The sequence below is a fragment of the Daucus carota genome, chromosome 5, assembly GCF_001625215.2.
Source record: "Daucus carota subsp. sativus chromosome 5, DH1 v3.0, whole genome shotgun sequence".
Lineage (NCBI taxonomy): Eukaryota > Viridiplantae > Streptophyta > Magnoliopsida > Apiales > Apiaceae > Daucus > Daucus carota.
In genome coordinates this window covers 7551715-7572535 of record NC_030385.2, presented here as the reverse complement: position 1 = coordinate 7572535, position 20821 = coordinate 7551715, and the positions used below count along the sequence as shown (strand labels likewise).

Genomic DNA, 20821 nt, shown 5'->3' with positions numbered 1-20821 from the left:
AAGCTGTGATGAAGATTATAATCTCTAAGTCAAGAATTAGTTAACAGTATACTATCTCTGTTTTGAAATATAAGTCGTTTGATTTTTTTGCAAGCATTTTTAAGTCCATTGACTATATGTTAAAAATCATTATTTTTTTTTTAAAAAATTCTGAATAAAAATATATGATTGATATTATTACTTAAAAAATAAAAATTCGAAAACAATGATTTTAAACATGTATTGTGGTCAAAAGATTTAAAAATACGTGAAAAAAGTATCTGTATTTTAAATCGGAGGGAGTAGAAGATAAAAAAATGTGATGAATATAATCTTGAAAGCAAGAAGGCGCAGCCACATTTTTCCTACATAAATATTCACTGAAATTTAACTCAAAGATGACTAAATGGGAAACGGGCAGGTGGGCCGTTCTTTGAATGTCTGCTAGACTGCTAGTACTAGATTTTTTCAACCTCCAGAGAAGACATGCAATAAGAAGTCTTGAAGTGTGTATTCATTATGCAACAAACTTTGAAATTCTTAGACACAATATTAAGAAAAAAGAGAAGTGTGAGAAGTGTAAAAGAAAGACACAGCAGAAGTTATGTGATTATCAGTATTAGCCTTTAACATGTGTTTGTGCTACTAATTTCAGTGTTTGATTTTTTACAAGCTTGACATAAGAACTAAAAACTTATTATGAAGTAAAGGAAATACAGCATACTGCGACATCGATCCATACATAAGAACATGGAGATAGCATTTCTGCATCCCTAAATAATAGAGTAACTAAAAAACAACTACAACACAAGCTGAAACTTGTAGTTCATCTACCACCAGAGAATATCGAATCTGCAATCAGTGAAACTGGTTGAGAATAAGGTTTTCCCGCAGAAGATGATGAATAATTTGACATGGCAATGTTAGAAAATGGTTCAAATGCCAAGCCAGCCGAAGATATGATCACTGCTGATAATTCTGGGAGCGGCGCATGACCTTCCAATAGGGCTGTCAAAAAAGTCCGAAAAATCCGATACCCGTCCGAAAAATTCGCATTCGTATCCGAGATAAAGTGGATATTATCCGTATCCGAGACAAAGCGGATATTATCCGCATCCGAATCCGACAATTCCGGATACGGATACGGATATAGGCATATTCGTATCCGATAATATCCGAATCCGAAATTAAATATATATGATATTAAATATTATATATGTATATAATATATATACATAAAATAATATATTCAATAACTATATAATGTGTATATTTATATATGTATACATAAAATAATATATTTATATAATTTTTTTTGTAATTTTAAAATATTATAGACATATATCATAATTTTATTTGAGTTTAATATTCTAAAGATAACAAATTTATATTGAAAGATAAATATGAATTAATTTTTATATTAATATAAACCTTCTTTAGTGATTTTAATTTTTTTACTCAGTTTTTAAAAATTAATTTTTAATTTTTACTATTTTTATGATTTTTTAGAAATTTTAATAGAAAAATAAAAATTCTGATTAAAAATCAGATTCGGATCCGGATATTATCCGAATTCGGATAATATCCGTCGGATCCGGATTCGGATATCATCCTTTAAAAAATTTCGGATTCGGATTCGGATACGGATATGGATTTTCGGATTCGGATTCGGATCCGGATACAGGCAGATCCGTATCCGAATTATCCGTTTGACACCCCTACCTTCCAAGTATTGCACAACTTGTTGCATCGTAGGCCTGGCTGAAGGCTCCGTGTTGCAACACATTAGGCCAAGTTTCAGAACCAACTCCACTTCCGCCTTCACATAATCAAAAATCCCTAGATTCGGATCCACTGAAGCAACAATGTCACCGTGATTCCAACATGAGCACACCCAATCAACCAGAATCACGTCTTCTGCACCGGGCTGTACATATATTGGCCTTTTGCCACAAGTGACCTCTAGCAAAAATGCACCGAAAGCATAGACATCAGTACTAGTTGTGGCCTTGCCGGTTCTGTGATGTTCTGGGGCTAAATAACCGATAGTTCCAACTACACGGGTTGTTTGAGGGTCTGTTCCATGATCATACAGTCTTGCTAGCCCAAAGTCTCCTAATCTTCCATTTAATTCATGATCTAATAAAACATTGCTAGCCTTAACATCCCTATGAATGACCACCTGCTCCCAATCTTGATGTAGGTAGTTCAGCCCTGAGGCCACACCCTTTATGACCTGAAATCTCTGCCTCCAATTCAGCCTTAATTTTGGTTGGTCGTGAAGGGCCTTATCCAAGCTCCCATTCGGCATAAAATCATAAACCAGAAGCAATTCACTCTTTCGTCGACAGTACCCCAAGAGGGGGACTATGTTTCGATGCCTGAGCCTCCCAATACTAACAATCTCAGAAATGAATTCTCTGATTCCTTGTCTTGATTCATGGGACACCTTCTTCACGGCAATCTCAACTTTGGAGTTTGGTAACACACCTCTGTAAACCTTACCAAAACCCCCTACCCCCAGTAAATCCTTGTCTTTAAAACCTTTAGTAGCCACATACAAATCCTTGTACTTGAACCTGTGAGGACCATACTCAAGCTCCCAATCTTCCAGAACCTCCGCGAATTTCTTCTTTCTCCTTACATAATAAACTATCCCCGAAACGATCATTACCATCACAGTCACCAAAATCACTGGCAACCCAATAGTCAAGAATTTTGATTTCTTCTTAGGCCCAATTCGAGGAAGCTTTGGGAGCTTTGACAGGTCAAGCTCTGCAGCCTTACCATTGACCACAAAGCTCCATCCCAGAACATAGTGCAGTGAAATAGTTCTTGGCCCAGTCCCACAAGAAAAACCCACATACATTTCCTCATCGATCACCTGATCAAGATCATAATCTAACGACATGAGCGGTTTCTTGGGCTTGCCTATACCTTGGGGAGCTAGTGTGACCTCAACCCGCTTCTTGGCGCCACTATACTCAACCCAAACCTGCATAGGCCGAGGCGTATTAATCAGGGACAAATTCAAGAACTCCCCTGTATCATCCCTATAATATCCTCCAGAATGCGAGGCATTCGAGAATAATCCATTGATATTAATCCCCATATGATTCCCATCAATGTCACCAAACTCATCATTCTGCAACGTATCAATCTCCACATCGAAAACATGATTCGTGGCGTTCCCCATTGTCAGGGGACTGTAAAGGCCAAAATACACAGGCGGAGCATCCGGGAAAGGCGTGGTGGGTGCAATAAAGAAGGTCATTCCGTGGCTACTGATTTTGGGGTATTCCGAGACTATGGAATACGCGAAAGTGGTGGAGAACGAGGGCACCGACGAAGCGTTGTTTTTTCTGAATTTGATTGGGGTGGAATGGAACGCGTGGGAGTGTTGCTTGCTGTCGTTGCTGAGCTTGATGAGTCCGTTTCTGGTAAACGTAGCCGCTCCCTCGAGGGTCATGTCTTTGGGCTGGAAGCCGGTGTAGACGAATTCAGCTTGTTGGGAAGAAACATTGGTGAGTTTGAGCAGAATGTGTATGACCATAAGGAGTTTGAACAGCGTCATGGCTAGCTAGCTGTATGTGCTCTCTTGCTTTGTTTTAACTACTCATATATATGTTGCTGATTAGTTTGTAGAAACAAATATATACTGTAGTATCACGAGAAGCGACGACTTGAGAGATGAGAGTCGTCGTTTGCGGCATGTGGTACCAGCACTTGAGTTGTCGATCACAATTTAAGGGCCAGCCCCCACAATTTGGTGGAGGAGCATAGCTGGTTTTAAGTTGACTGGCTGCGAAGAGTTTCATGGCATCAATCATTCATTCACAAAAATAAGTTCAAGTATATCCCAGACCATTCACAAAAAATATCCTTCTCATCTAAACAATTTTTAAAGGAAAATGCTTCGTACAAAATTTTATACAAAATGACATTTGTTTGGGTTTTGATTAGAATGGAACCCTGTATTTACATCAATCACTCCAATTAAAATCAACCACATCAAATTACCATCTCACTATGCACATATTTTCTGTACACAATTTTGTACACCTAACACTATATTTTCGATATCAGAATTAATATCAGCAGTGCAGTTCAAGTGATAAGAGAAAAAAGTCAGAATTGCGGACAAATTTGGACGAAAATGAAGTCGATCATAGTCACATCTCGTACAAAAAACAAAGATCGACATAAAAAATCAGAATCCAGTCCTATAACATCACTCTTATTCAACTCTTCCTTTCGTGGACTTTCTTTAACATGAATAAAGTCAATAATGTGTCCATTATTGCTGATAAAATACAAAGAAATAAGGTCCTCGTATTCTAGAACTATGGCTGCCTCTCTTGACTGCCGCTACAGCAAATGATATACTGCTTCTTTTTAGTGTGAATGATCCAAAATAATTGATTATAAATAATATATGTTTAGTAGAAAAGATCGATAAATGATAAAAATTAAAAATATGTTAAAAGATACAATAATTTTATGGATTTTTGACGGGAATCTAGGATTAATATCATCCAACAAAAAAAATCATTGATAATATTTCATATATATGTATGTTACATGCACGGACCCTTTTTGACAACTTAGACTTATATGTCTTATAAATGAATATCTGTTCTAATATTTCTTGTGATGAGTCAGAGTCGAATCCGATATCGAGGGACAACAGACCCTTTTTAGTTATTCCTATACTCATCTTCAGTTATATTTATAAATCATTAAAAGATTCTCTGCTGATGTATAATTGACTAGCGGTGATAGACTAGTTTATCTTAGTATTTTCACTCCCGTCGTTCTGTCCTTCGGTGTTTATTTAATTTACTATAATGCGAAATTGCGAATCAACTTCCATGTAACGTCATTGGTAAGTGATTATTTATTTATTTATTTCTTAGAAGTTGAAATTATCAATGTCAGGTAAACATTCCTGCTAGCAAAATTTTTAAGAAAATGCTTGGTACACATAATTATATACAGAATTGTGTATATAATGACATGTGGGAGGTTTTAATTGGAATGACTCCCTGTATTTACATCAACCTTACTACCCCAATTAAAATCTTCCACTTCAGTTGCCACATCATTATGTACAAGTTTTATGTGCGCCTAGCACTACTCAAAATTTTAACCTTAGAGCAAGTCCAACAGCTGCGTCAAATGATGTCCTAAGAGCAAGTCCAATGCTAGATGCTATATATCTATTGCTATTGCTATAATATAGCACCAAAAAGTGTTTTTTGGTGCTAAAATAAAACTTGCACTCCAATACTAAGTTCTATAACTAGTTTCAAATTTAATCAACTCATCAACTTTTACCTAACTTTTATATAGAACCAACTCATTAACTTTTACCTAACTCATTAACTCATTAACTAGTTTCCAATTTCTAGTTATTGATGATGTGGCAACATGGATGGATCCATCCTTGGTTTCAAATATAGAACCAAGGATGCATCTAAGCATGGATGCATCCAAATATAGCACCCCTTTGGAGTTGAGTTTTTTTACTTTTGATGCTATAATATAGCAATAGAATCAAGTATAGCATTGCATTGGAGTTGCTCTAAGTCATAATTTGAGGCATTTGATTAAAAATATTGCTCCAACAGTGTCCTAGTGATGCCTTAAATCACTAGGACAACTTACTCCAGCCCTATTTTTAGGGCTCACCTACTTAGCCTCATTTCATTCTTAATAATAAAATATTATCATTCCCTCTCTTTCCAAAATATTAATATTTTAATAATAGGACTTGTGGATAAAGCTTCTTGTTGGAGTGAATGTATAAAAATAATGTCCTAAACTACTAAGACATCATATTTTATTATCTTTATAAGACATCTATTAAGACACTGTTGGACTTGCTCTTAAAAAAGAAGCAAAGAAACGAAGTCTTGAAGTGTGCAACATTTTTTGAATTTACTTAAAAAGTATGCTGCTCTTGTATACTTTGGAAAATATCATCAACAGCAATTTCCATAAATGTAACTAATTGTTTTTTGAATTTCAATATGTATGTAGCATGAATTTATAAATTTTGCGCCCTTTATTTCGGGCAGGCTATGCGGTCGCTCTCCTCGCACTCCCCCGACACGGTCCCGGAAGTCCGAAAGTGCTTTTGAAGATTCTGAATCCGCAGGTTTGTTGCAAGAAGTCAGATGGCTATATGAGAGTTCTTAACTACAGTTTGAGCTTTGTATTAAAAATCATGTGTTTATGAGAAAAATATCTCAGATAGTACATTGAAATATAAATTTGTATTGTAAATTTGCATTACTCTAATTCGTCCAGTAGGATAAGATGGAGTCCGACATTCTTTGTTAAACATAAATCTGCATCTGAAAGTGAATCTCTACCTGAAGTGGCATATTATGCACCAGCATCTTGTGTTTTCAATATGATAACACTGCCTCTAACTGAACTATGACCAGCTCCTAGAGAACTAGCTCATCTAAAACTTAATATGTTACGAGAAAGGCTTACCAGGATCATATTATATTTTAACATGAATACATAATATTTAACTTGCTCTCACTTCACATCGATAGTTTAGTTCCATTTTAGCAACAAACTATTCCTGCTACTATGCCGGTGTTGTGTCCATGCATAATGGCTGAAAAACTCAGCCAAAAGTTTCAGCAACTTTTAAAAATGAAATTCTTTCTTTCTTTGTACTTATTTTGATTTTATTGCCTGCTAGCAATTCAATAACTCACAATATCGTATTAAGTTTCTGAAATAAATAAGAAAGCAAAATTTGGAAGACTCTGTTACAACTTGAGCAGGCTATTGAGCTCTAGAATGTTAATCAACACTTTAAAACTATCTGGTATAAGTGTATAACAACAGAACTTCAGTGTTGAAGTAGGAAAAGAAGACTAAAGAATGGAAGATGTAAGCCTCAGAAATTCAGTTTTCACTGATATAAGAGATGTAGTTTAACCAAACCAGAACTTTATGTACTTGCCCAGATCTCAGTTCACAACAACCTACTTTCCTTCGGGCTGCATTATCTGCAAGAGCTCTATATTCAGATCAAAAGTGGCGCCCGGCTGCATAATAAATACAAGTAACTCAATTAAAATAAGTAGACTCAGACTTATTTTGCTTGCAGTGGCATAGTTTTAATCAACTTATTTTGCTTGCAGTGGCATAATTTTAATCAACTTATTTTGCTTATAGTCAGTCATATAATACAACTTTTAGATTGATCATATAACCACTGCTTTTTTTTCAGATCTTTTCTTTTAGTGCGGTCTGCATAGTAACATATAGATGGCCTAATAAACCAAAGATTCATATATGAAGATGGAATAGTTGATTTACCGGAATCTCATTCATTCCTCTCTTGCCATATCCAGCTTCTGGAGGAACAATGACAGTCCTCTGCATACCAATCCAATAATTTTAAGTGTTTATACGTACAATAACAGAAAGGAAACTAATAATGATAGTATTTACCTTTCCCCCAACTTTCATCCCTTCAACAACTGAATACATGGCTGGCGGAGGTTTTGGTGATGCCTGTGCAGAAAATAATCCGTTTGGATTGTCTACAAAGTCTCTCTTTCGTTCTTTTCCAGGGGTAGCCCCAACCTTAAACTCATAAGGCTACATACATCGACATTCAATTATATATGTCAGTTCTTAACGCCAATGATCATTGATCACCATGGATCATATGATAGAAGATAATTATGTTTGATAACATTTAAAAAACATATTTGGTTGGTCTAAAATGCAAACGATTCTGAAATTCAGGGGAATAATGCGTAACTGGAACCATGGGCGGAGAACTTAAACTAAAACATTTGGCTTCACCAAATAATCACAAAGACGTGTTTTTGCTTCTGGCATATTTATGGATCCTGGTTATGCTTGCTTTTGATAAAATCTTTAAGCTGCTAATACAAAACCCCATAATTAGAAATGTATAAAGCATCATTAAACCCAAAGTCCTCTACAAGTAAACACAGGGTTATTCAAAATCTTAGTGTCCTAGAAGTTATGTCAGTCCTGCGAATATTGAAAAGAAGAAAGACGCGTAAAAAAGAGAATACATTCTACATTCTTCTAAAGGCTGGTAGTAGAGCATATAGAAATATGCAATAACCTGTGCAATGCTGCGATTACCAGCTAATAGTTTCGACTCTCGACTTGAAATTGCTGTAATACCACGATAGGCACAATCAAAGTGGACCTGTGAAGATGCAAGCTAGATTTAAGGACAGAAGAATGTAAACAATATACAAAAGATTGTTGGTTTCCATAATAAACAGACCAGAACTGTAGAGCCCTTTTCAGCTACTGGACCCTTTCCTTCAACAATATCAAAATATTTCAGTCCATCAGCTGTTCAAAACAACTAATTAATGTATATTCTGTCAATTATCTTGCCTACTTTCAGACATTTAGTGACATAACCCGCTATCAATTACAAGCAGTTAAGCACATAACTCATATATATTAAGCATAGAATATAATAAAGAGAAGTTTTAGCATCTGAACTAAAAGTTCGTTAATTGACCAGCTGTCTAAGGCCTCAAGGCATTAGGAGGTGAGCTTAATTAGATCATAAGTTATATTCAATCTAACTTCTTTTATGGAGAATAAGCTTTCTGTGTAAACGTCTTCATCCTTGTATTTTTTTATTTGTCAAGACTTCATCCTTGTAGTATTAATTACTTTGTTACTCGTATATTTTCAAAAGCATATCCCAGTTAGGTAATTACTCTGTTACTCGTACTATTTTCAAAGTATGTTTTGAGACTCTGAGTTGCATAAGAGTACCCCGGAACTTATAGAGAGGAACATGATGTTTTCGTAAGAAAAATTGGATTCTCTTCTCTTTATATTATCATGAAAATGTAATAGAATATCATAAGATTAGATATAGTAAAAAGGCTCTAAACTACCTACTAAAAATCTAACAGGAAGTCCAATGCATAGCTAAAATAGAAAAAATAAAAACTACACAAATGATCAAACCAATGCATATCTATTCCGATTTAATCAAGAAGTAATACTCAAACAAACTAAAAAAATTAAATGAAGACACTGATTACCAAAATTATCAAATTGTACAAAAGAGAAAAGAAAGATGAACCGACTCACAGCTGGTGAGGTATTCTTCGGGAGGGATGACTTTCCTGTTGCGCCTCTCTCTAGCTAGTGTTTGCAATGGCGGTGAAATGAGGTCCAAAGAGAGCACAGAAATGAGAATTACAGACCTTCTTGATATGGGTATTATTGGCCTTATAAATTGCTTTGTGTGGCTACTGCTGCTACTGGGTTTCGAACATTCAACTGCCCATGTCCCAAATCTTTGTAATGAAGCCATGGCCATTGAATTCTACACATAAATCTTTGTTACATCCAATATATACTATGTGTATTCTGGTATACAAGTAGTAGTCTGATACTGTGATTTATCCCAAGTATATCCACTTATATTATGTGATTCCCTTTATACCCTTTATCATGAAAAGTGCTTTTCTGCTTTGAAGAACAAATTCAAAGACTTTCCTGGTAAATATGGTTTGAAACAGACAATGCAAAATCTGCAACTACATCAAATTTGCATAAAGCATAATGCAACTTGTTACATTGAAAGAGATCAGCTGTACAGAACCACTGAAAACAAAATACTACTCTGTAAATTATTGTTTTTCCTGTGCAGTAGGTGCTAAGATCCTATGCTTCTCTGTTATATACACAAAAAACTAAAACTAATGGTACTTCCAGGGTCGATGTTTATAAGGTTTTACTGAAAAACCAATGAGATCAGCGCGTCACAGGCTATTTGTCTCGTTACTATTCCTGTCAGTAAAACGTATGAGTTGTAGTAATTAGTAAGCCACCACGGAGTTGGAATTTATTTATCATTGGATTATGGATTTGGTATAGGAGTGTCAACACTTGCACCAACTGTAGCTGTTTCTCCTATGGGGTTGTCTGAAAACCATGTACTTTACGTGAATGTGGATGAGATGGGGAATCTTGAGGTGAACCACTCGGACTGTGTGGATTATGAGTAGCAATTGGTCCTGGCTTTCCATCAACCTTCTTCTTTGCTGCGTGTTTGGCCCATGACATTAGTGCTTTGTTAGTTTGCTCATCAAAAATAGACTTCTTCATGGTTGATCCCATCTGAAATTCCCACAAGGGGATAAGAGGAAAAAGAAAGAAAAAGGAATTGGTTAAATTCGGTGTTAATCTGTATAATGTGTCCAAGCGAATCATCCTTGAACTATATATTGAGAAAGGAAAACCATAACAACTGGCCAATGGCAAACACAAGTATAATGTGTCGCTAATAACTCTTTTCAGCATATAATATGGCCAATGGAACTTTGTTCAGAGAAGGGAATCCTAATAAGATGGTAGTAGCATAAACCAAAATACCTGTGTGACCAGGGCATACAATGGGAGCGTAATATAGCTGCATAAAACCAAAACTGCAACCCTGCAAAATGCTAATTATTTTGAAATGTCCAAGTAATTTTGTTTATTGTAATAATTGCATAATGCATAGACATGACTTTATGTTATAGCACTCGCCGTTCTGAAAAGAACATGGGATTTTTCTAATAAGCATATGGTAACAGGACACGGAAGGCAGTAGTTTCCTCTGGAATCTTTTGGTAAATATGATTTACAATAAGACCTACCCGATGCAAAGTCTCAGATACTGAAAAATCATGTGACTATGAAAGCAAGAATGCAACCCGAACTCGTACTGCATCAAGAAAATATCACTTCTCACTGAGAGTACACAAGTGTATGAAGAAGAAAAGTTCAAGGGGAAAATTGCTTCATTACCCATATCCAGAAGAAGTATGTTATCTCAAACGCGTTCTGGGAAGGAATAAATAATAATAGCATCAGTTAGAAAATTTATGAAAGCATTATGACAACTTGCATAGACCTTCATAACGCTTTGTAGTTTGCTGCTTGATACAGGAAGCTAGAATATTGACAAGACATTAATACTTAGAGAATTTCAAAAAGGAAGTAGAAGTGACCTCAAAGAGTGTGAGATGAATGAGGTGGAGAACTAGACGAGGCCAACTAAACCAAAAATGTCGGTCAGATACTTGGACTAAAGGTATGCCTTGTACTACAGCATGTCTTTCCGTGATTTCGATGGCCATCTGCGATATAATTGCTTGGAGCTTTGTTCCAACTAATAAAATTACCTTCAGTGAAGCAACTCAGCGGTAAATAAATTGCTCTAACGTTTTTCTTTAAATACAATGATGAATATTTATGCAACTTAAAATTCTTACAACTAGCGGCAGGACTGAAAGCCAAAACATAGCTTGCCATCCTGCGAAGGTTAAATAAACATAACTTCGGCATATTCAAATTGTTCAAAGTACAACTCTAAATTACATATAACTTTCAGGTAGAAATAAACATTATGTAGAAGAGCTAATGTACCTTCAACGTTAAGAGTCAGATAGATGACTGCTGAAGTCCATAAGACGGGACTGAAAAATCATGTTATACTTTAGTCTAAATGGATATATATGCTCAGAAAAAAGAGGTGCACAAGATAGTTGGCATCATATTCATATGTTTATAGTGTGACTGAAGTATACCTGATTCCCACTATAACCTTGAAGTCATCTTCTAAAGACCTTTTGATATACTTTTGAAAATCAAACTTTGTTCCAGGTGATAAATGAACCTATAAGAGCAATAAAAAGTCAAAATTAGTTTATTAAAAACTCGATACAGTTTGACAGAATTTATATATTATATAGAACTTACGGAGATAAATCCATGGCGCATAGTTAAATAGTCAGACTTGCCAACAGACCTAAAAAACTGTCGGAAGAAACATACCTGAAATGGGAAAATGCATCAGGTAGGAGTAGAGAATCAGGCAATATATATTGCATCAGTGTGCTGATGTTGCTTCTAATTATCAATGCATTTGGCCTATTGCTGTGAGTTGAGCTACAAGTAAGTTGAAATTATTTCTGATAGTAGTATGATTGGCATCCCTTTATTAACAACTTGGAGTATGATTACCATCACTACAACAACTTTTTACATGATTTTACCTAGTTGTCACCAGATGCTCTAATTTCAAACGTAAATACATGAAGCTAGAAGCTATACGACAATTTGAATATGCAGATCAACAGATAAGCAGAATGAAGGTGAACTATGAAGCATCGTCTTCCCAAGAAATCAGGTGAGAGATAGCAAGAAAATCAAAGCTAAAACAATGACATTACATGACATATAAGATAGGACTAAGAACTGTGTTTTTAAAAGAGTATTTCGGATTCTCTTACAAGATAAAAGAGGACAGGTGTTTTTGTCCAGAAACTAGTGTGAGCCTTCACGAAAGATGTCTCGTGTGTAAGCCTGAATTTTGCTTGTTCTACATTGTTATACATAGTAAAAATTAATTAAACAATCTAATGACTTGTTGAAATTATGGAAATCACTGTTAAATAGTGAAAAGAAAGTATAAAAGTTTGTCAGTATGAAGGAAAGACCGCTGTTCGGGTCCATTGCATCAGCCTCACGCTCCCAATTTTTCCACCTGCGAATCTGAATTTAAAAAAAAAAGGCGATATTGCTTTGATAGCGATATTAAGATTCAAATTTTAACTACAGTGTTGATAGCTACAAACTGTTAAATCAAGGAAAACAATTAAGATAACTTACCTTTGCCCTTCCAAGTATCATTGTAAGGGCACTGTAAATAACATGAAACAATGCCAAGAAGAAGATGAAGATATGTAACTGATGAACTCCATCAACAGATATTAGCGGTTGTTGACCCTATTTCAAATATATTCAGTCAGTGCTCAATGCTTACATGTAATAACAAATTTCATAAATCCTTTGCCTGATGTTTAAATGAAATTTATAGGTACAATCTAAAGAGATAATTATTTTTTACACTTTTCTAGTATTTCTCTGTTTACAAGGTAGCTTATAGATATATTAGGAAAGATTTCATTGCTAAACTATTATATTTTCTTAAATACTTGACTCAATTCCGACAGTTATTACAGTAAATCAGTGATTAATCACATTAATCCCTAAACATAGACACTGGTTGATTCATGTCAGTAAGCAAATTAATGATTTTTTATTTCAGTATATTCCTTTCCAACAAACCCCTTTTTAGGATGCAAGCTTTAGGATGTGAGTCTATCTGCCTGTAATAGATGTATAGATATGTTATAGAAAATTTATTTTACTGAATATCAATGACAACAAATGCAAATGCTCACTTGCTTCAAAAAATTTAACTGCTAGACAAATTTAGGAGCATACATGAAGTTTATACTTAAATTTACCCATTGTGATCCAGTATCAGTAGTCACAGGCATAGAGTATAAAGAATAAAATTTTCCTCATAAGTTCACATATATATGCATGTCAGTTGGCATTAAATTGGAGGAAGGAGTACTCCCACCAGTTAGTTTATTGTATCAAGTGAAGGAGTGTAAGAATCCAACATATATAAATTCCACAGAACCAGATGTACTTACATCATGGCACTTGCGTTGGTGACCTCCTCCTCCTGATAACATTCTATGCTCGTTCCATAAAAGCCTCCGATGCCCTCCTCCCTCTGCCTGTCCACCCCCGCCCTGTCCACCCCCGCCATGGCCACCACCCCCGCCATGGCCACCCCCACCTTTATTCTCCCCCCCACCTTGATGGTTACCCTCTTGTGTAGGTTGATGAGTACTTTCAGAATGCCTTGCGCATGGTAACATTGTGTTTGCAATATGCTCTGGAATACAGATTCTAGCAATGTAGCTCTGCGTAAAGGTGAGAAGTAATGATATGAATCCCAGAATCATGAGCTCTGCAAAGTGAATGAGGAGAGTCGGTAAGGAACACAAAATCATTCCAGTTGGCCAGTTGACAAACTAATACACATTGGTAGCAGCTGCATAGAAGCTGGTGGTTGTACCTGATTTAATCTTCTCAAGAGCTTCGACGAGGGCTGTTTTGTGCCTTTTTTCAAAATACTGAAAAGAGTAATATTTTAATACTGGCGCAAATACTAAACCATAGACCAAAAGTTTACCAATGTGGAAAATGACACTAAGAAACATCTTTGTGCTAAATCTACCTATAAGGCCATGACTATTACAAAGAGATCTGTGAGGACAACATGTTAGACATGACGGGGGATAAACCATAATATGAGAGAAAAGAGACGTAGCTGGAGAGACATGGGAAATTTGAAAGCAGTTATTGAACCATAAGTCCTGCGTTTTTCCAGAACATACTGATCCTATCACTTTTTTAGTTTTGTGCTAAAGGCCAACTGTACTGATTAAAAGGAAATGCTAAGAAAGAAATAATAACATAACAAAATCAAAAGGGTAACCCTCAAATCTGTCGGGTGCTTGCCTTTCCTTCAGTACATGTGTTTTTCAACTCAAATTTCTAAACATTGCCCTTAATGCTCCATGATTAGCAGGTGTGGGGCAAAGCATAACAAGGTCCAAACAAATAATTAAACGGAAATACACAAGCTGTCATCAATTGTACAATTACGAATCCAAGAGACTAAACAACATTGAGCAATTGAGAAAAGAACCACGTAGAAAGCCAAAAAAACCTGTGAAATGTGCTTTGTTGAAATTGCAGCTAGAAGAATCAATAATTAAGAAGTCAGTTACTGCAATAGAATAAAGACTTACATGTCCGATATAATGCAAAATTTTCTCCAATAAAATGGAGAAAATAACAATGACTGCACAAACAAGACCAACTGCCCATGTAGGCGTCTGATCAAGCTGCCTCGCACCAGGCGCATCTCCTCCAGACATTTCTCGTAAACCTTAATCCTCTCTACTCCTATAGAAAATCTACGTCTAACATGGAACTCAAACGAGGCCAGAAAACAATGTTGCATGCAAAATGGTGGTTGTTGGCATGAAATGATTATGACTTGGAAGTTTGTAACAGAATTATGTTGGAGATTGTTTGTAGTATGCAATAGTTAGTAAATTGTAGGCAAACATTTGCACACTTGCCAGTTTTTGAATGATACCTCTTATCCTCAGAGTATTATTAGGAGTGTTATTAAACAAGGACCATCAAGTTATGAAAGAACGTTAGTGAGGTTCTTCTTGTCACCCATCTAAATATTAGGTATAGTCTCTTTCAACGGTGTGGAAATTTAATTAATGCATATATGTTCATGCTATTTATCGAAATCTAACAGTGATATCAATGTTATTCTAAAAAATAACAACGATATTAATATAACATAAAATGATTATTATTTTATTAATGACCGTTGAATAACCCGCTCATATAAAATCGATGATACCCCGATAATCAATAGATTCTTATGTTATAACAAATATTATTCGACACTCGCCTTCGATTACGTTTGCACATATAACAATACCATTATGAATTAACAAATACTAATAACAAACTATTATTCTGATAAAGGAAAGAGTCACCAGCTAGGATTCGCTATGATCACCAATTGAATATACACAGGTGGTCAACTCCATGAGAATAGCTTCTTCAACTACAGTGTGCAAGATCCCACAAACAAAGCACTTCTCATGAAGAAGGGAAAGAAAGAAGGAATCGAAGAAACAAGCAAACTGAAGGAAAAAAACATGAAAATGTAAAAAGGGGGAAAAATACGCCGCTGCCGGGGATCGAACCCGGGTCACCCGCGTGACAGGCGGGAATACTTACCACTATACTACAACGACTTGATGTTAAAAATGCGTTTAAAAAGAGCAATATACTTACACTGAGTTAACTACAAGTCCAAGAAGCAGCTGGCAATTATAGTTTTCATCGTACAAGGCGTGGATAGTATCAAAGCGTTTGTTTAACAGGCCCTCTCTTTGAGCTCTCACATTTTCATCTTCTCCGTTGGTAAAAATCAGACATGTCGACAAGTCTTTCCAGCCCATTTCTTCTCAACAAAACCCATTCACAACCATCAGGTATTACTCAGCCTTCATTTTCTCTATGTTGTCCTCTTTTATTGTTTGCATCATGTATTTTAGCTTTATAAGAACACACCTGATTACAGCTTTATTTTAGGCAAATTTGATTATTACGAATGTAGCAAAATATATCCCTTTTTTTATATACTCAATATCTGCAAAATCGTTGATTCCTTATGGTTTCTTGTAATAAACTTGCATCTTGCACTTGCTTTGATTTGCAATCTCTGTATATTTGCAACAACACAAACATTAAATATAAGCTCTATATTAGTGTAAATATCTCAAAATAAATAGAACTTTATGAATCACATTTAATTTTTCTATAGAATCTCGATAGTTTGTACCTTGTCCTAAAGCTTGAAAGTTAGTGCTATGACAAAAAGGACCAAATAAGATAATTTGGACCTTTTTTTTATTTACTAGCTTATAACCCGGGTCATGCACGGGTGATTTATAACATTTGTAATTTTATCATCTTTATTTTAAATTTAATTGAAATACAGATCGATCATACTAACCCAATATTTAAATGTTTTGGCTTAATTGATAATAAAAAAAGTTTATTAGAACATGTTATATACTAAGAAGACTCGTAGAATAATACCGATCGGTTGATAAAACTCGAGTGATCAATAAAATTATTAATATTTCGGTTTTAATAGAATTATAATAATTATAAATTATAATATACAGTACAGTATAGTATAAATAAATAGTAGAGATATATGATATTACTTTTAAAGTGATAACATGGAGTAATTAAAAAAAAATATTAATGTATTTAGTTGAAACATATCATCGGTTGTATATTAATAATTATAATATGATAATATTATCTTTTTTATATGTATGTTGCATGTGTTATTTTTAGAAAATCGGTTTTTTAGTTAGGAATCTGAAAAAGAGAATGTGTTTTGGTTAAAAGGGTGGTTGCTATGTTGTCCAATGTTATTTTTAGAAAATTGAGTTTTTTTTAGTTAAAGAATATAAAAAAAATAATAGTTTTAGTTAAAAAGGATAATTGATTATATAAGTAGGCCCATAATTCGGCCCATGTAACGACCGACCGACCAAACTTTTAATGTTTAGGCTTTAATAGTATAGTATAGATTTATTACACTGTCACTTCTTGTTGAATAACAAAATAAGCTTATTCAACTTGTTTGGTCTCATATATGCATATCTCATACTTCCTTGTTTAGGTTTTTTGCATGTTTTTTACTTTTATTGCTCCTCTGCAATGTTAAAAATAAGGACTATGTTTCCATTAAGTTAACCGTATTACCCTCACCTTTGACGGAGTTTCCTGCTTTGAGATGACTAGCTATGGAACCTTTTATTGATGAAGATTGATGAACATACAAACTCAAAGCCAGTTCGAGGTGACCTACACACCTACATCAGTTTATTGTGAGAGCAAGTGGCATGTTTTTGCCAATATAATGAGACTGTTAAATATGAAGTTAAATAACTAATAAGTAATAACTATTTCCTTAATTACTTTGTTAAGGAGTTGATATATACCTCAATATTGTTTTGTTTATGCTTTTGTCAGAGAATTTGTACGTAATAGAAGGTTGTGCTTGGCTCAATGGTCAAGTGTCTACTTGCTATAAGTGTACAAATGTGTATATCAAGAACTTTACTTATATGTTGAATTGTTGATGCGGGAGCTTTGTGGATGATCTCTTTCATAATATTTTTTTTTTTTTTTGAAAATGAGAATAAATCTCAACGAGAATCGGCAATTCACCGTGATAATTCTTTCATTCAAGAAAGTTATTATCTAACCGTCGGACATGCAAGATGACCGGGGAAATTTAGACAATAAAACTTTAATGTCCGAAAAGAAAACGGGTCTTCTTCCAAGAATCCTGAAAATAAAACAAGAGAAACAAGAAAAATATAAGTCGATATATTTAACAGGTTATATCAAAATATTCCCACAATCATGATAACTCATGATTAATTAAGCTCTTAATTAAGGCATAATAATAAGATATTAATGTCCTTAATTAAGACACAATTAAGGCCCTCAAATAAGGCACAATTAACGCCCTCAATAAAGAGCACAATTTACGCCCAAAAGGCACAGTTTACGCCCACAATTAGGAGGCACAATTTACGCCATCAATTAAGGCACAATTAGCGCTTTCCTTCCTGAAACCGGATCACGTCCCGAAACCACCGTCACCGCCACCATCGGCCACCACCGCTATGCTATCGGTCAAGTTGTCTCGTCGTATGCGAAGCGAACAACGAAGCGTCTCATTTGTAACACAAAAAATCGCCAAAAACATCAAAAACCAAATAAAACACAAGTATTAAACAAACAAACAAATACCCACAAACTAACAAGATTAAAGTCAAACACCTTTTCACAATTCCACTCAAATAAATCAGAAAATGAAAGTAACAAACAAAAAAAAACGAAGAGATACCTTGAAAGAGATGGGAGCAAGTCTTGGATGGAGAGGAGAGTGAGATGAAGTGTAACCCTTTTAGGCTTTAGCCAGTTTGAAAATCGAGAAAAAACTTATCATCACTAGAGGGAGCACAATGAATATGGCTTATTAGTTGTGTGACAAAGTATGCAATTTGGATGAACCCTAGTTTTACGAGAAAGAAAGAAAACCAGAATCTCTTTCATAATATTAACTGATAGCATTCAGTGATTTTCAGTTTTTTCTTGGAAGTAATATTTTGAGATCATGAAGTGTTGGAACTTTGACTGTAAATTTCTTGCCTGAAATTAACTTTCAAAAATCATAGAGACCTTGTTTTGTATTTGGTGTAGGTTCTCATATTAAGTCAGCTGCCCAATGTATTGGAGGTGGAAGAATTACAAAGGTGTCTTACAGAACTAGCCAACCTCCTGCTAAAAGGGCAATCTTTGTGCAAGCAGGCTATAGGTGTTGATATTTATCATTTTCATTGGTTTTGTTTTGACTAATGTCTGTAAGTTTAGGTCAAAGTAGCTGTGGATTTTTGAGAATACTAATTTGACTTAATGACGGTGTATCATGTATGTTTGAATAAATTGTAGCAATAATCTTTACATAAATTGCAGTGATGGTGGAAGGCCAAGCAGCGGAAACAGCATCTTCATTGGTGGCTTTGTGTTAGGTGGAATACTTATTGGTGCTCTTGGTGCTGTATATGCGCCTCAGGTACTTTGTTAACCCATTTATATTAAGTTCTTATCTGGACAAGTAATTGTAGAGTGGGATATCACCTAATAGGCTAATACCTTTGTGATTGATCCTTTTTTATGTATATTAGTTTAAGTACTGCATATTCCCCTCAGGTAATTTGTTAATCTTGCTTAAATTAACTTCTCATTTGGAAACTGGTTGTATACTTGGGTGCTACCTAACCTTAACTTTGCGGTTGATCACTTCTAAGTTCTATACATTTTACTCTATATTGCATAAAACTCAATAAGACATTATTGTTCTTCTTTTGAGAGTAAGAGTGGTGCGCCAATAATTACTTCTCAGTGTTATCAATTTCACATATCTATTGACTTTTATCACTTGCAGATCAGCAAGGCACTAGCAAAAGCTGACAAGAAGCTTCCTGCACTCATCTATGGTGAGGAGAAAGCTCTGGAGGTGAATAAGTCTCGATCTTTAAGCTCTTTTGAGTTTATTCTGCATCTGCTTGTTTTGCAGAAATAACTTGGATTTTGTCTTGCTACAAGTAAACTGATCACTTGCTTGACCAGATGTAGAACATAACTAATAAAGCCATTTTTTAATCGAACAAAATTTCTCTGAATTCTGAAATCACACACAGTAGAATTTGAAACTGATAATACTGGAGGAGCCACGAATCAGTAATCACCCAGAGCAGAAGTTATGCTGAATATTTGAAATGAAGATGGTTTTCCTTTTATTCTAATTTTTTTTATTCCTTTAGTATACACGACCTTGGGTCTAATACACTTTTGTGTTAGCTTTCTGGAATAAAGGTTCGCTTAGTTGTAGATTTTACTTGCTGCATTTTTGCTGCACAAGACATTGACAAGATATCCTATTTACAGATGACTCGCAAGAAACTGGAGGCTACTATTGATGGGCTTAATGCTGACATAGATGATATTTCTGCTCACCTGCGGGCAGAAGTTTCTCCAAATGGAGTTTCTAACCACTCTGATGAAATTGAAGCTTAGTGTTGCTGTTACACATAATTATGGGCACAATAACGTTCTTCACCCCTTTTAATCTTTGTAGAAGAAAGACATTGTTGTTCTTTCTAATGTGTGAACTCGTCCCTCATTAATTTGAATCTTTTAGTAAGAAGCAATAGTTTTGCCGTTGTCTCTGCCTCCTTTAGCTGATCACCATATTGTCTCTGATACATACTGAACACATCTGTTCATGGTGAAAGAACTAATACAACCTGCATGAACAGGAATTGTAGTATGTAAATTGTTTAAGTTGAAATGAAGCGAAAAAATATATTTGTTTTTAATTTGTTTATTATGAACAATTGAAGCGAAAGTTGTGTAATCTAAAGAAATGCATGTTGTGTATCAGAAGTGTACATGTCATACACTTTCGGAACCTTATCAATTGGACACAGTACTTTGAAATATATGAATATGTGCTCTGTGTGTGCTCCCGTTAATTTTTGCTTAACTTTGCTTGAGTTTTGCTTTCTTTTTCCTCCCCTTTATCGCATGTCCGAGAGATCACTGATCAGCAGCTGTGTACACCTCGACGTAGTTAAAAAATTGTTATGGTGAGTCTAATTTTAATTAACTAATTAGACAATAATATTATTTTATTAGATTTAAGCATGTATAATAAAAGGATCATATAAGATATTATCAGTATTAT

The 20821-nt window shown here is 34.9% G+C and overlaps 4 protein-coding genes and 1 non-coding gene across 5 annotated transcripts; 1 reads left to right on the top strand and 4 right to left on the bottom strand.

The window, feature by feature from the left end:
- Positions 1–659: 659 nt before the first annotated feature.
- LOC108219950 (L-type lectin-domain containing receptor kinase IV.2-like) lies at positions 660–3709 on the bottom strand. The gene is made up of 2 exons (XM_017393553.2): positions 1702–3709; positions 660–975 (listed from the first exon to the last, which is right to left on the bottom strand). The coding sequence occupies exons 1-2, from the start codon at positions 3551–3553 to the stop codon at positions 806–808; spliced, it is 2022 nt and encodes a 673-aa protein (XP_017249042.1). The 5' UTR covers positions 3554–3709; the 3' UTR covers positions 660–805.
- A 3011-nt stretch (positions 3710–6720) lies between these two features.
- On the bottom strand, positions 6721–9435 carry LOC108220308 (peptidyl-prolyl cis-trans isomerase FKBP18, chloroplastic). Its single transcript, XM_017394043.2, has 6 exons — positions 9115–9435; positions 8282–8352; positions 8114–8200; positions 7462–7611; positions 7327–7386; positions 6721–7052 (listed from the first exon to the last, which is right to left on the bottom strand). Exons 1-6 carry the CDS (start codon positions 9344–9346, stop codon positions 6990–6992), a joined length of 663 nt encoding a protein of 220 aa, XP_017249532.1. The 5' UTR covers positions 9347–9435; the 3' UTR covers positions 6721–6989.
- A 146-nt stretch (positions 9436–9581) lies between these two features.
- Positions 9582–13620, bottom strand: LOC108220309 (MLO-like protein 10). The gene is made up of 13 exons (XM_017394044.2): positions 13524–13620; positions 12688–12804; positions 12516–12570; positions 12309–12397; positions 11776–11850; positions 11604–11692; positions 11443–11492; positions 11289–11329; positions 11025–11198; positions 10822–10857; positions 10671–10738; positions 10405–10465; positions 9582–10149 (listed from the first exon to the last, which is right to left on the bottom strand). The coding sequence occupies exons 1-13, from the start codon at positions 13563–13565 to the stop codon at positions 9943–9945; spliced, it is 1104 nt and encodes a 367-aa protein (XP_017249533.2). The 5' UTR covers positions 13566–13620; the 3' UTR covers positions 9582–9942.
- Positions 13621–15659: 2039 nt separating this feature from the next.
- Positions 15660–15731, bottom strand: TRNAD-GUC (transfer RNA aspartic acid (anticodon GUC)). Its single transcript has one exon. It is a non-coding gene; the product is annotated as a tRNA-Asp (tRNA).
- Positions 15732–15813: 82 nt separating this feature from the next.
- Positions 15814–20453, top strand: LOC108220748 (uncharacterized). Its single transcript, XM_017394601.2, has 5 exons — positions 15814–15971; positions 18775–18889; positions 19048–19147; positions 19520–19591; positions 20023–20453. The coding sequence occupies exons 1-5, from the start codon at positions 15914–15916 to the stop codon at positions 20149–20151; spliced, it is 474 nt and encodes a 157-aa protein (XP_017250090.1). The 5' UTR covers positions 15814–15913; the 3' UTR covers positions 20152–20453.
- The last annotated feature ends 368 nt before the right edge of the window (positions 20454–20821 follow it).